The sequence below is a fragment of the Lissotriton vulgaris genome, chromosome 3_1 (genome assembly GCF_964263255.1).
Source record: "Lissotriton vulgaris chromosome 3_1, aLisVul1.2, whole genome shotgun sequence".
Taxonomy (NCBI): Eukaryota; Metazoa; Chordata; class Amphibia; order Caudata; family Salamandridae; genus Lissotriton; species Lissotriton vulgaris.
Genome location: NC_141689.1, coordinates 1,570,432,460 through 1,570,446,934, shown reverse-complemented (window position 1 = coordinate 1,570,446,934; position 14,475 = coordinate 1,570,432,460). Strand labels below are relative to the sequence as shown.

Below are 14,475 nucleotides of genomic sequence, written 5' to 3'. Positions count from 1 at the left end.
AGGCAACATTTCTTCCTGGGTTGTCGTAAGAGGTGACTGTTTGGAACTCAAGGTATTTTTGATGTTCAAACAAGTGAATACTGGACAAAGTGATATTTCATGCCATTCATTCCTTGTGAGGCCGTGAGTACATCTATGCATACTGCTGCTGTGTTTACATCATGATGACCGAACATACCACAGAAAGTTGTCTTAAAGTAGCACATCAGCTTCTCTACAAAAGGTGTTCCTTGCCATAAAGTTGAGAGACAGGGATTTGTTTGAGGGCTGTCCACAAAGAAGCCTTAATTCACCAATTTCCTTCTAGCAGTGATGATGCTGCAAGGCTCTTGGCAACTGCCATTGCATATACCACAGAGCTCTCACATTTCAGGAAAGGGGTGGAGGGTGGGGGACTTGTACAGATTAACAGATCGTTTATTTCAGATCAATGCAGACGTGCAGGTATCCCAAAAGGAATCCTGTAGAGTTGGTCACAGTATGCTGTGCTTGAAAGACCTCTCCTGGAAACGTAAAATATATACCTTTATGTATTTACTTTGAACGGGACTTTGTATTCTGAATGCAAGTGTCACCCCGCCGATATGTGCCACTGAAGGACGACTCTTTCTATAGTATGTATATAGCCACCCAGTAACACTCGAAAGATATATTAGAACAATTCAGAGATCATCCTCTAATGTTATTTAGAGCACAGCACCCAGCAAAAACCACACCAATGCCTGCATATCTAAAATCCTATTGGTTTAACATGTTGGTAGCCTGTTCAATGGTGTAGATGTGCTTGCTCAATGAAAACAAGCATTTGCAAAACCAACGGGTCTTGCCCACGCGAGATCTATTTTCTTTGTCAATGGTTTTTAGCCTTATTGTACATCAGCGCTGTCTTCAGTGCAGCATAGCTGAAAGTAAAATATATATATTAAGAAAGCCACTATGACACGGTCAACGCTGGCTGTCATACAGCTTTTTTTCTATACCTTGAGCCATGTTGCAAAATGGCTAAGAAACATTGCCAAAGCCAATAGATCTTGCATAGACAAGACCTATTCGCTTCGCCAATGCTTGTTTATTCCCCATTACTAAAACGTATTGCATCTGAATTACTGCTGCTTTCCAATGCTATGCTTCTCACCAGATCCTAGCAAGCTTTCTTGCCCTGCAGGCGTAACTCTCAAAAACACCACACTCTTCTTCAGAGAACGGAACAAGATAAGGACCTACTAGACCTATTGCTGACAGCAGCAGTGAGAATGGTCCTAGCCAACTAGAAGGACACAAGTAAGACTACCTACAAAGGCTGGATCAACTGGATCAAGCATCTCAGAGGAGCAGACAATATTGCACTGGAAACCATTCTCCAGAGGGATGTGGAGATCTCTGGACACTTACCTAGACTCTTATGAACCCCCATGATATTGCAAGGACACCAAAACAATTGTATTGATTTGGACCCAATGAGACGCATCCAAATATAGCCCGGGTGGGCCTACATGCGAGCTCAAACATCCTCACAGAATGTCGGATGTCATTTAGAACGACTTTTTCTCTCTCCCTCAGTGCCTGTCCCCTTCCCCTTTTTTCACCACTTGTTTTTCTGGCTTTACTCCCTGTCTTTCTCTTGCTTTCAAAATAATGACATGTGGGGTTAGCTATATAAACACCAATGTATAAACGGCACCTATTCAACTTATGCTAACCCTGTAACAGATATTGCGATTGTTATCTGTATAAATATAAATTTAAAAAAAGAAATCCCCTTGCACTTTTTTCCTTCCCTAATGATACCTTTTTAGGTCAGGTTCGATATAAGTAGAGTGGACTTTTGCTCCAGCCAGAGGAATATTTTTTTCACCTCATGCTATGGTCTTTATGGTATGTCAGGCCGCTTCCTATGGAGTCTTTGCATTGCATTGCAATGCACAATGCACTTTTACATCCCAAAAGTACACAGAATCATGGTACAATTATTTAGCACAGATGCATTGTGTACAGAAGCAAACGTTTTCTGTTTTATTCACTGGCTGCATCAGGCTTTCTTCAAAATCCAGTCCTTTGAAAGTACTTGTTATAAGTAGTATTGACACAAGCGTTTTAAGACTTGCGGCCATGGCTCTTCTAGAAAGTCTCTCGCCTGTATTACTGTTAATAAATGTCAAAGTGGGCAACAATGTCATTGAGGCTGGATTCTGTTTGATATTCCTGTCTCCCCTTGCTACACCTGTGTTAGGTGACGTGAAGGTGGTAGTAGTATGAACAAAAATATTAACTGGACTCTTACAACTGATTACTTCTTGTAGTTAGCCCTTGTGGCTTAGCCAAGCAGCAGCGATAGATGACTGTTGACTAGCTCAATGGTCCAAAAGTGTGTGATTTCATTTCTCCTATCACTGGTATTTTAGTGACTCAGTGGCTATGGAAAAGGTGCTCTCCTCATAAGAAAAGAGCGACCAAATAAATCCTTAGCGGTCCCCTCCAGCATGGAAGAGGTCTTCGGTGGCCTTTCTGCTTCACACTTGGGAATTTTACAGTGAAAACAAGACAAGATCGCCATATCTACAGCTAGTATTTCCTTTTGCGACCTTTTTTTCATTACTACAACAGAAGACTGCCCATTGTTCTCGGCGGCCTCCTCATCTGTGGATGTTATTGCGTTATTTTCTTGAATTATAAATATGAACGAAAGACTCCTTTAATTAAAAAAAAAAATGTAAATCTCCCAGGACAGTAATCCATCGATATTACAATACAAAATGTGTCATATTCTCACAAATCTTCCTCGCCGAATGGCATCCTCAAAGTAGCCACTTAACCTATTTTTTGATGTCCAGGCCCTGAAATTCTTCCTGTTGTAGGCAATTGCCAAAGCTAGAAATTCTGTGTTAGTGTGCTAACACATACAGAGTAAGCACAATAAAGCCAGACAAGAACCGAAAGGCAGGCCTAATTGAAGTCTTTCTAGTTATGAAGACGTCGTCAATGCAGTTCAGTTAGAGGTGGGCAAGCCAACAAATTAACAGGGAGAGCTGAGCCGAGCCAAGGGTCTGGCTCTGTTCTTGAAGCCAGTCTTCGAGCCTGGTCGTGAAAATGTTTGCTATGTAAATCAAACAACAAACATCATTTAAATTATGGCAAAGTCTCTTCCATATTCAAGTAAGTGCTTTGGCATGTGGTAGCTTTGACATTAATACGTCACATTATAGCAATACACCGAAGTATTTATTGAACGTGATCGTGAACTAAAAGGTAAGACATTTGTCATGTAAACCCTACACATGGTCCAGATTATTATAGAGCAACTATTAATTCAAACATAATAGGTCTCATACAACTAGTATTCTGAACTCGCATATTTCAAAAGGCTTTCTTAAGCAATAATGAAGAAAAAGGAGTTTGGGTGAAATAAAATAATTGCCCAAGATTACACGGGTAAGCCGCGAGTTATCCATGTTCTCTGGTTTCAATTTGTACAAATCTGCCACCAAATAAGTATCTATTTGTCTTTCCTTTTGTATGTTAATTTTTTGTTTTTACCTCTTTGTGCATTTTTTTGAAGTTTTCATCTAGCACGAACTTGAACCAAAATATTGAAGTGCTTTAGTGAGCACCATTGCACAACTTCACAATGATTTCTTTATAGGCACAGTGAGATTCAGTGATTTGCCCAGAATAACAGGATGTTGACCTGATGCCTCGAACCTGGTTCCCCAGTTCCAAAGTCAGCAGCTCCGGACGTAACTCCTTGAGATTAAGGGTGTCTCCTCCACAGTGGGGAACACCTTTATGTTTTTAGGTCCCCTCACACACCAACAGGCCCCTTGGTGTGTGAGAGGACCTTGACTAAAAAGTATTTAAAGAATTTTTAGTCAACCCACGAGCCAGGTTCTTTTTAACTATCACTATTTCTCAAACCCCACAATACACTCACATTTATTCAAAATACCCCCTCACCAACACCACACATAGTCTAACAAGTGCTCCCACGTCTCCGTAGGTCGCAGCACGCCGTACCCCATAGAGGGGTACGATGACCCCGATGATGAAGCATGCCACCAAGGGGCCTGTTGGTGTGTGAGTGGACCTAAAAACATAAAGGTGTTCCCCACTGTGGAGGAGACACCCTTAATCTCAAGGAGTGGATTCTAACTGTTTATTTAAATATGCCCAGGGAGAATGAATCCATTCTGATTTCTCTCTCTCCCCCCTCTGATTGTTAATTTGCTCCGGACGTAACACCATACCCTGGGTAGAGGGAGGGAGGGAGGGAGGCAGACATGCAGATGTCAGCTGGGCTCGTTGTTGGCTCTTGGTTCCAACTGGGCCTCGAGCTGAGCCAGGATTCAGGCTCGAGCCCGGATCAAGCTTTGAGTGGCTCGTGCACCTCTAAGTTCAGTGCTAGCGCTGGAGAGGAGGTGGGAGGATACACCCAAATAGCCATTATCATTGAGAGGGAGAAAAATACTCCGCTGGGTGAAGCAACAGGCATTTGACAAAGTCTCAAGCCAATGGTTGAAAGACTGTAGAAATCCGATGTGTGAAAGGGTGCTCATAAAGCTATAGATCTGCTTCACAGCTGCAGTGTCAAAACCCAGACCTAAAATTGGCATTGTTCGCAGTATGCTCAAAGGTGATCCACATGCGTCCCGGGATCCTCTACATTCTTGCCTTGATAAACAGAGGTTTAAAAAATGCATTCAGGTCTTCATAACACTCCAGTGACAATGCCTAATAATGACCCAAGTGAAAACACTCACTTGCCCTCTCTCCGTCAGTGACGTGCATCCCACTTTGGCTCACTGGGCCACGTTCTGTGCACACTGTGGCCTCCATGACCAACCAGTTCACACACAGTAGAGGTATTACGAAAATAGAAAACAAATCAACCTCGATCACGCCAAAAAGGTAAGCACTTTACCAGCACACCAACATTTCTCTCATACCTTCTCATTTTCATATTTTTTAAAGGCGTCGCTCATAAGTTAAAGCGTACTAGTAATACAAACATACCACAATCTGAAAATGAAACACTCCCCTACCAACATCTGAAAAGAAATATTAAGAATAGTAAAGAATGATTAAAGCTCACCGCAACCGAGAATAATCAACAGAACAACAAAATGAAGTCAAGGTTCTGGAATGGTTTACGTACACACACAGCGTGTTCAGGCTCTAATTATTTGTACTGTTTTTAACTATGTTTTTTCTGCTGCCGGAGTAGAAGTAAAAAATGTTTGCATAAGGGCGGAGAAGGGGGATTGTAGGAGACTATGTGGTCGCTATATACTGTGGGAATGCGAACAAATTCAGCAGTATTGGCACAAAATACACGAGATCCTCAGTGAGGTACTCGCTCTTACTATTCGCCCGGAAGTAAAGAAATGCCTCCTCAACGTGTGGGAGCCCACAGACCTCAACAGTATGCACACTCTGTGGGTAACACTGGGTCTGATGATAGCAAAGAGGAATATCGCACAATTATGGGGAGCCACACTCACACCCAAAATAGAGGCCTGGAAGGTGAATATGGACTGGTGCATGTTTAGGGAAAAGACAGTACACATGGCACGAGGGTGCCCCCGAAAATGTTCCTCCATCTGGAATTATTGAAATGTGTAATGAGGCAAGATCTGTTGTCCCCCCCGCCCCCCGCCGAGCGTTCACACCCATGATGACCCTCTGTCGCCGTAAATGATGTAATAACTCACAAGTAATGACTCAAGAACTGACCAAACTGTAATTACTCTGTACCATTGATTTCTTCCTCCATACTGTACTTGTATTGTCTGTTTTATGCTCAATAAAAAGAACTATAAAAAATTAAAAACTCTGAAATCTCCACACCACCACAGAAATAATAGAATTTCACTGTACAGATAATTGTACGGTAACATAGATGCATTTACTTTATAGAGGCTTTATTAGCCAGGTTGCCCAGAGTTCCACAGTGTCAACTTCCACAAATCGCCTGTGTCTTCACTTCTGGGGCCATCACTTCATGCAAATGAAGGGGTTTGGCTCCCAGGCAAATGAGGAAAGGCTTTGCCTCTGCTCCCATGGCGTTATAAACACGGGTGCAGAGGCAGCGAGGCCTCCAGGAGTCTCATCACAACCCCCTTTGATATGGGAAATAGGACCCTGTGGACCCTGCAGGTAACCTCCAGAGGACGGGTGCAGCCCCTTGCTGCAAATGGCTGCAGGAGGATTTCAAGGGTGCCTCATGCATGTTATCAGTAGTAATGTCTCTAGCTCTGCAGCAGATACAGTGGAGTAGAATGCTGCCTGCTCATCAGCTACCTTGGTTGTTGGCTGTCAATTCATGGCCCTCATTGGACAACTGACATGGAGTTTGGTCTCCCTAATTTCCACCCCTTCTATCGGCGGACAAAGATTCATCAGAGGATTATTGCCTCTGTGGTGAATGGAAGCGCTGCAGTTTGTCTAATTGTAAAGGGCCCAGTACGGTTAGAGGAGTAAATGAGAGTAAGCATGTAGTAAACATTTTTTGCACGCTTTACGCTGCAGCACTGCCTGCTCATCAGCTTCCTCGGCGCTCGCTTGTATGAACTCCAAGGGACTCTATTCCACCATTGCTGGTTGTGTGGTGCTGCTAGTTCATATGCATGTCCTCATAGAAGAGATCAGCAAGCATCTAAAAAAAAAAAGGCTACCCGGCGTGGTCTATGTGCAGGAGTAACTTAATTTAGGGTATCTTATAGCAAGATCCCCTGTTTTACCTAATGACACATTTAATTTTAAAATGTTTGGTATTGAATTTGCAGACATAGTAGCATGAAATGGCCCCACCCTAGTGGCTTAGTTTCTAGGGCGATGACCGTTGTACAAAAATGTATGCTGTAACTTTTGTACTTCCGAGCTTTTCTGCAAGCAGCCAACGTACATTTGCCCTTTTTTGGATGAGAAACGAAGTTATTCTGGTTCTTGATCCAAAATCTTGTTTGAGCTACTTTTAAAATTAAGGCACGTCTATAGTGGGTGTTTAGAAGGAATGTTACAAGTAACTGCCTCTTTAAAATGCATATTCATCTCAAGATATTTTCTCCATTTTCTCCTCAGTTTGAAATTCTCCTCTGTGTACAAGATCATGACGATCCAGCTATTGATGTGTGTAAAAAGCTACTTGGCAAATATCCACATGTTGATGCAAGATTATTTATAGGTAAGCATGCTTCTTGGCTGAGCTGCCGCGGGTTTGAACAGGGCCAGAGAGAGCTCTCTGCTACTCCAGTTGGCCAGATGCCCGGAGGCCTGTAATTTTACGCATATTTTCTGTTTCGATTTTCATGATGCAGACCTGTAGTAGGATTAGTGCTATGTAAGCAGTTCTTACTTGTTAATTGAGTAAAACAATTCAGCAGGTTTTCCCTCTTCTGTGTTTTTTCACCTACTGCTTTAGGGCTTTTTTTGTGTGCGGCTCCACGAGAAACTCGATGTAATGTTTTTTTAACCTTTAACTAAGCTCTGTGAACTGTTAGTGCTGTAGCAGTCGATTGGCAGAGAAACTGTGTGAACTGAGCGTTTTTGGAGGGGCTCCGATACTGTAAAGTCGTTGCACATGTACATTATGTACATTAGTTTTACTGTTTACGGGAAAGTTTTTGCAGAAAAATAGTTTTTTCAAGTTTGAAATGCTTCTTTATGACTAATGCTTCTAACCTTGAATACTGGTTAAATCCACAGGTGGGAAAAAAGTTGGCATTAATCCCAAAATAAATAATTTAATGCCAGGGTACGATGTAGCCAAGTACGATATGATATGGATATGTGATAGCGGAATCAGAGGTGAGTTCAATGTTTGTTTGTGTTGTGGTAGTACGAATAATGTTAAGTTTGTTTGAATCTTTTTGCTAATGCGGCGCTTCACTGTGAAATCTGCATAGAGAGAACAGGTTGTTTAAAAGCACATAGGTTAATGATCCTAATGTGTGATCGGTGTCTCTTTGCTTGTAAACTCATTTCATGCCACCGTTGTTTCAGTATAGGTCTTGCAAGCGGTAAACAGCGAGTGTGTGGGTTGCTTAGTTGATGCAACTTCTTTAGTTCTTCCCCAGAAGTAGTGCCTTTTGACCCAGAATTAAAACTGGCAGATTCCCTTTGATAATCGTCTGTAGTAGCAAAGATCTAACCACCTCTCCACCACAAAATGTTCACAATTATAGCAGGGGACCTCCCTCACAAATATCTCCATTTCTCCATTACTAACAGTGGTCACTGCAATCTAGCAGAAACCTTTGCAGATCGTGGCACCCAGGTAAATATTGGAATCACTTCTTTGTTCCCTTGAACACAGGAAGAAACAAGACCATTTGCATTCCTACCACAAGTGCACTAAGCCAGCAGATATTGTCCCGAAGTCTCAGAGAGTGTAGAACTGAAATGCTCCCGAGTTCTGAAGTGTAATTCACACAGTCTCTTGGAAAGATCTTTGTTGATCAAGCCTCTCCCCTTCTGTTCTGAAATGCAGCCAGCCATTCAGGTATTTGTGCATTTGCAGCAAAGCCAATGGGACAATCGTCTGAATATTCCTTTTGTGTTACAGTTACTATGATTCCCGTGTTAACTGTAAGTAAGCGCCAGGCAAATTAAGATTTTAGATGTGCTCCTTAAGAAGTACACACCTTTAGGGTTAAATGAACACATTTAGACATTTGTACTATATTACTTAGATGTTGCCATCCACTGCCATGAAGTCGATTACATTCTCAAGTACTGAACTGAATAGTCAACCAAAATATTTTTCCTTGCACAGTGCAACCAGACACATTGACTGATATGGCTAACCAGATGACGGAAAAAGTCGGATTAGTCCATGGGCTGCCGTACGTGGCTGACCGACCGGGTTTTGCTGCAACTTTAGAACAGGTGAGCATGTTACAAATTCCTTGACCTATCAACATTGTGAGTCTTGCCAAAAGCTAAATGGTCTTTGCTTGTCAATTTAGATATGTTTTCATGCATCCTCTGTAAGTTGGCAGGTTTGTGTTTTTCTCTGTTATAAAGTTATGTTAAGGAAAACCCTTCAAGTCACTCAAACTGCATCACACAGCAGAGAGGTGCAAACTGGCAGACATGGTATTATAGACCCAAACGTTTCTATCTTTATTTTAATTGCTGCAGTTTAAGGATGACTTGTATTGGCCAGGACTGAGCATGTGAATATCAGATGTCATTTCTATCTGGTGGGTGGAAAGGGGGTGGGTGGGTGGGGGTGGGAGGGGTGACGGTTGAGCTACCATATTTTCAGCTCATTTGGGAAAAATATTGAAAATTTACTCCGCTATCCTGTGTTTTAGACGAGTCCTTTAGTTGCTGAATTTTAAAGTTTTTCCCAAATGTAACTGATTAACTAAATTTTGATTTCACGTACCTAGTGCATGAGTCACCCCACATGAGATTGAGTTAATAATTACATTTCCTTTGAGAAAGTTAATCCTTGTCGCTTTCTAAAATAAATCGATATGTTCTCAAGTCATGAGCTTTGTTTATAAGACAAATGTGAGTCAATGGAAGACGTTTTGTGTGCATGTATGCCTACTGTTTATGTGCAGCGTTTGACCAAATGGAAATCAACTTAGTTGCAGAAAATGCCACAAGTTCAGTCTTATAATTTTACATTCTGTGGACTGCACTCTTATAATCAACTGTACCACTGACTCAGACCAGGCTCGTAATCTTATTTATCAGTAAGACTAAACATGAAGTTGTTTGTCTACACTACAGTGTAAGACTATACCAATCACAGCAACAAGGTACTTGGCACATTCTGTGGGTTTTTGTACTCTTTAAAAAAAATATATTTTTGATTTTTTTCTAAACAACATATAACATATAATCATCAACGCTTTGTCGGTACAGGGTAGCAGCCCAACTTGGTTCTGTTACTGGAAGGACTGGTTCGAAAAATTCTATGCTTGGCTGCCCCCCCATCCACTGTCCCAGCAAGAGGAGAAGGCGGGTGTGAAAGGGGGAAGAAGTAGGAAATCAAGATGGAGAGAAAAGAGGGTAGCATACCCAAAGAGTGGTAGTATCTCGGTGGAGTTTGAACCCATTTTATTCACCTTCCTAAATAAAACACTAGGATGCACACTAAAAGATGTCTTTGCTACACTTACCACCGCATTTATTACAAACGAGCTAGACTCAACAGGATTGGGACCTACTAGACCGCCTGCTGACAGCAGCAGTTAAAATAGTATTCACCAATTGGAAGGACACTTCCAAAGCAACCTTCAAGTGCTGGCTCAACTGGGTGACGTACCTCAGAGGAACGGACAACACTGCCTTGCATAACACACCATGGAGACACAGGGTTTTTGTACTCTAAAAAAAAAACTGCATTGGTTTTTCGAACATACATTTCAGCAGTCTTGAAAGTTGACCCGTTGTGTGCACTTTAGGTTATGTAAATGATCCAACCCCGAGGCACATTAGCACATACTGTTTCCTTGCTCCACTAAACGTCATTCTGTGTGTTTTTCACCATGTTCTAGAGTCATAAATTAGTGGAGATGTGTGGCTCAATGGATAGAGCGGCAGACCCTGATGCAGAGGTCTGGCCTGGGACCAGGGTTCAATTCCCGCCTCGGCGGCTCTTGGACACAATTTCCCCGGACCTGATAATTCTCGCCTTGGTGCCTAGTCAAATCATGGGTCCCACTCTGTGACTCTGGGCAATAGCTTGCTTAATCTCCACAACGGCCCCAGCAGCGCTTGGATGCCTAGCATCACCTTGGGGGTGCCCAGGAGTGGACATTTCACAGGAAAGCCAGGAAGGGCTCCACAGCGGTATGAATACAGCGCTACGAGACCTCCGGGTAGAAGGCGCTATATAAATACAAACGCATTTACATAAATAAAAGTATAGTTATGAAATTGCTTGCTACAATATGCATCACTGTATGCATCACATGATCAACAGGGGGTTCTTGAATGGAATAATAATCACTCAAAATCTGCATGCATTTATTACTTGCATTACTTGTATTTATTAGATGCATCCTGCTCAACACCTGCTCGGTCCACAGACACACCATCGACCTCTGGAATCTACTCGACACCATCTCACCGGACATCGCCTTCCTAACCGAAACATGGATGAATGCCTCTTCAGCCCCAGACATCGCCATTGCCATCCCGGAAGGATACAAGATCATCCGTAAGGACCGCATCGAGCAAACAGGAGGAGGCATCGCTATCGTCCATAAGAACTCCATCCGCATCTCAACCAGCTCAGACGTCAACCTTGCCAGCGCCGAACACCTCCACTTCAAGATCCACACCGACCCCAAGACCACACTCAGAGGCACCCTCCTCTACCGGCCTCCAGGACCCCGTGCACAATTCAGTGACGACATCGCTGACTTTATCACCCCACACGCCCTCCCCTCCGAGGACTACATTCTATTGGGAGACCTCAATTTTCACCTGGAAAAGAGCAACGACAGCAGCGCCACCACCCTTCTGGACAATCTTGCCAACCTCGGACTCAAACAACTGGTCACTACCCCCACCCACATTGCAGGTCACACACTCGAACCTATCTTCACTTCCAGCAAACATGTCTCCTTCAGTCACACCACAGCTCTTCACTGGACGGACCACAGCTGCGTTCACTTCACCTACAATAAGACCACAATCCACAACCATCCTCAACCCACCATGCGAAGAAACTGGAACAAAATCACCATCGACCAGATCTCCTCATCGCTTCTTCTAAACCCCCCCGCCCACTCCTCAAACCCCGACCAAGCAGCCATTAACCTCACCCAATGGATATCCAACAGCGCCGACATCCTAGCACCGTTGAAAAAACGTCAAAGCAAACCAGGCAGCAAAAACGCCTCCTGGTTCAACGATGATCTTAAGAAATCGAAGAAACACTGTCGCTCCCTCTAGAAGGCCTGGAAAAAAGACACAAACACCAGCACCAGGGACGCCTTCAAAAACGCCACCCGCATACACCACCAACTAATCCGATCTGCCAAGAAAGCCGCATTCAAAGACCGTCTAGATAACAACGCCCACAACAGCAAGGAATTATTCAACATCGTCAAAGAATTTTCCAACCCATCAGCCAACTCCAACGACATCACCCCCTCCCAAGCCCTCTGCGACTCCCTAGCTTCCTTCTTCCACAACAAAATCGCAGACATCCACAACAGCTTCGACAACCGACCCGAAGACCAACCCACCCAACCTTCTGCAGGACCTTCACCCCCCTTGAACATCCTTAATGACTGGAACCCAATCTCCACTGAGGACACCATCCGCCTGATGAACTCCATCCACTCAGGATCCCCCACAGACCCATGCCCTCACCACATCTTCAACAAAGCAGACTCCATCATAGCGCCACACCTCCGAGATGTCATCAACTGCTCCCTCAACTCCGCCACCTTCCCGAAAAGCTGGAAACACGCTGAACTCAGCGCCCTTCTGAAAAAACCCACAGCTGACCCCACCGAACTCAAAAACTACCGCCCCATCTCGCTTCTTCCATTCCCGGCCAAAGTCATCGAGAAAGCTGTCAACAACCAACTCTCCTCCTTCCTCGAAACCAACAAATCCCTCGACCCCTCACAGTCCGGCTTCCGAGCCAAACACAGCACTGAGACCGCACTTATCGCAGCAACAGACATTCGAACTCTACTGGACAATGGAGACCCAGTCGCCCTCATCCTCCTCGACCTCTCCGCTGCCTTCGACACAGTCTGTCATAGCACCCTTCTACAGCGCCTCAGAAACGTAGGAATCCAAGGAAAAGCACTGGAATGGATCACCTCGTTCCTCACCGGAAGAACCCAGAGAGTCCGCCTCCCACCATTCAAGTCAGAGGCCTCTGAAGTCATCTGCGGCGTGCCACAAGGTTCGTCACTCAGCCCCACCCTCTTCAACGTATACATGAGCCCCCTTGCGGCCATCGCACGCCAACACAACCTCAACATCATCTCCTACGCTGATGACACTCAACTGATCCTATCACTCACCAAAGACCCTAACACCGCCAAAACCAACTTACACGAAGGAATGAAAGAAGTAGCCGAGTGGATGAAGCACAGCCGTCTGAAACTGAACTCAGACAAAACAGAAGTCCTCATCTTAGGCACCTCCCCCTCCGCCTGGGATGACTCTTGGTGGCCAGAAGCCCATGGAAAAGCACCCATCCCGACGGACCACGCACGGAACCTGGGCGTCATCCTGGACTCCTCACTCTCGATGACCAGACAAGTCAACGCCATTTCATCATCTTGCTTCAACATTCTCCGCATGCTCAAAAAAACATTTCGCTGGATCCCCACCGAAACTAGAAAAACGGTCACCCACGCACTGGTTACGAGCCGCCTGGACTACGGAAACACACTATACGCCGGTACCACCGCAAAACTCCAGAAAAACTCCAACGCATCCAGAACGCTTCAGCCAGGCTCATACTAGACATCCCGCGTAAAGAACACATCTCTGGTCACCTGAAAAACCTCCACTGGCTCCCCGTAAATAAGAGGATTACTTTCCGCCTCCTAACCCACGCACACAAAGCACTCTACGAACTTGGACCCGAATGCCTCAACACACGACTGTCCTTCTACACCCCCTCCCGTCAGCTACGATCCTCCAACCAAGCCCTTGCCACTGTACCTCGCATCAACAAAACCACCATGGGAGGTAGATCCTTCTCCTACCTGGCAGCTAAAACCTGGAACTCACTTCCCACTCACCTTCGCCTTACTCAGAACCACCTAGCATTCAGAAAACAACTTAAAACTTGGATATTCGACAAGTAATTCCCCACCCTTCTTCTAGCGCCTTGAGACCCTATGGGTATGTAGCGCGCTATATAAATCTCTTGACTTGACTTGACTTGACTTGACTTGACTTGACTTGAGACCTATTGTCCAAGAAGTGGTCTGCATGATATATAAGGACAGTCTAAAAAAAAGTTTCTTCTTGCATTTGTCGTGCCTCAGCCAAAGGAACAAATGTAGTATGGCTAAATGGCTCACAGTTTTGTTAAGGTAGATGGAGTGCAAATTGTTTTTATTGGGAAAATGTTAATCGCCTTCTCTTGTACGGGTCTCATTCAGAGATTTGCACAAAAGTATCTGATGTAAGGTAAGCTAAACAACTGAATTGCCAAAGAGCTGTCAGTACAATTTCTAACTGTGACTGGCACTGCATCTTAAAAGCACCGATAGTCATTGAAATCCATGTGTTTATGTTTACATCTGTAAGTAATGCTCTTGTGTCTATATAAGAACATTTTTCTCGGTTTTGGATAACTAAGGAAGAAAAAGAAGCCAATGAAAGGTGCTAGCCTGCCCACTTTATTTACAGGAGTTGTTGTGTCAAATACTAAGAAATAAAGGAAAACAAGCATTGGCATAGCCAACAGGTCTAGCCTTTAGGACCTTATAAGTGTTTAGCCATGCAGCACATTTTCCTGGGTGTTGGGCAGCCAGG

General features: G+C 44.1%; 1 protein-coding gene across 1 annotated transcript in view; it reads left to right on the top strand.

The window, feature by feature from the left end:
- Nucleotides 1–14,475, top strand: part of UGCG (UDP-glucose ceramide glucosyltransferase) — a 116,431-nt gene that overhangs the window by 63,485 nt on the left and 38,471 nt on the right. Inside the window, exons 3-5 of the mRNA XM_086962063.1 lie at nucleotides 7,075–7,177; nucleotides 7,699–7,800; nucleotides 8,768–8,880. Of these exons, the coding sequence (XP_086818189.1) occupies nucleotides 7,075–7,177; nucleotides 7,699–7,800; nucleotides 8,768–8,880 (318 nt within the window). The remainder of the gene's footprint in view (nucleotides 1–7,074; nucleotides 7,178–7,698; nucleotides 7,801–8,767; nucleotides 8,881–14,475) is intronic.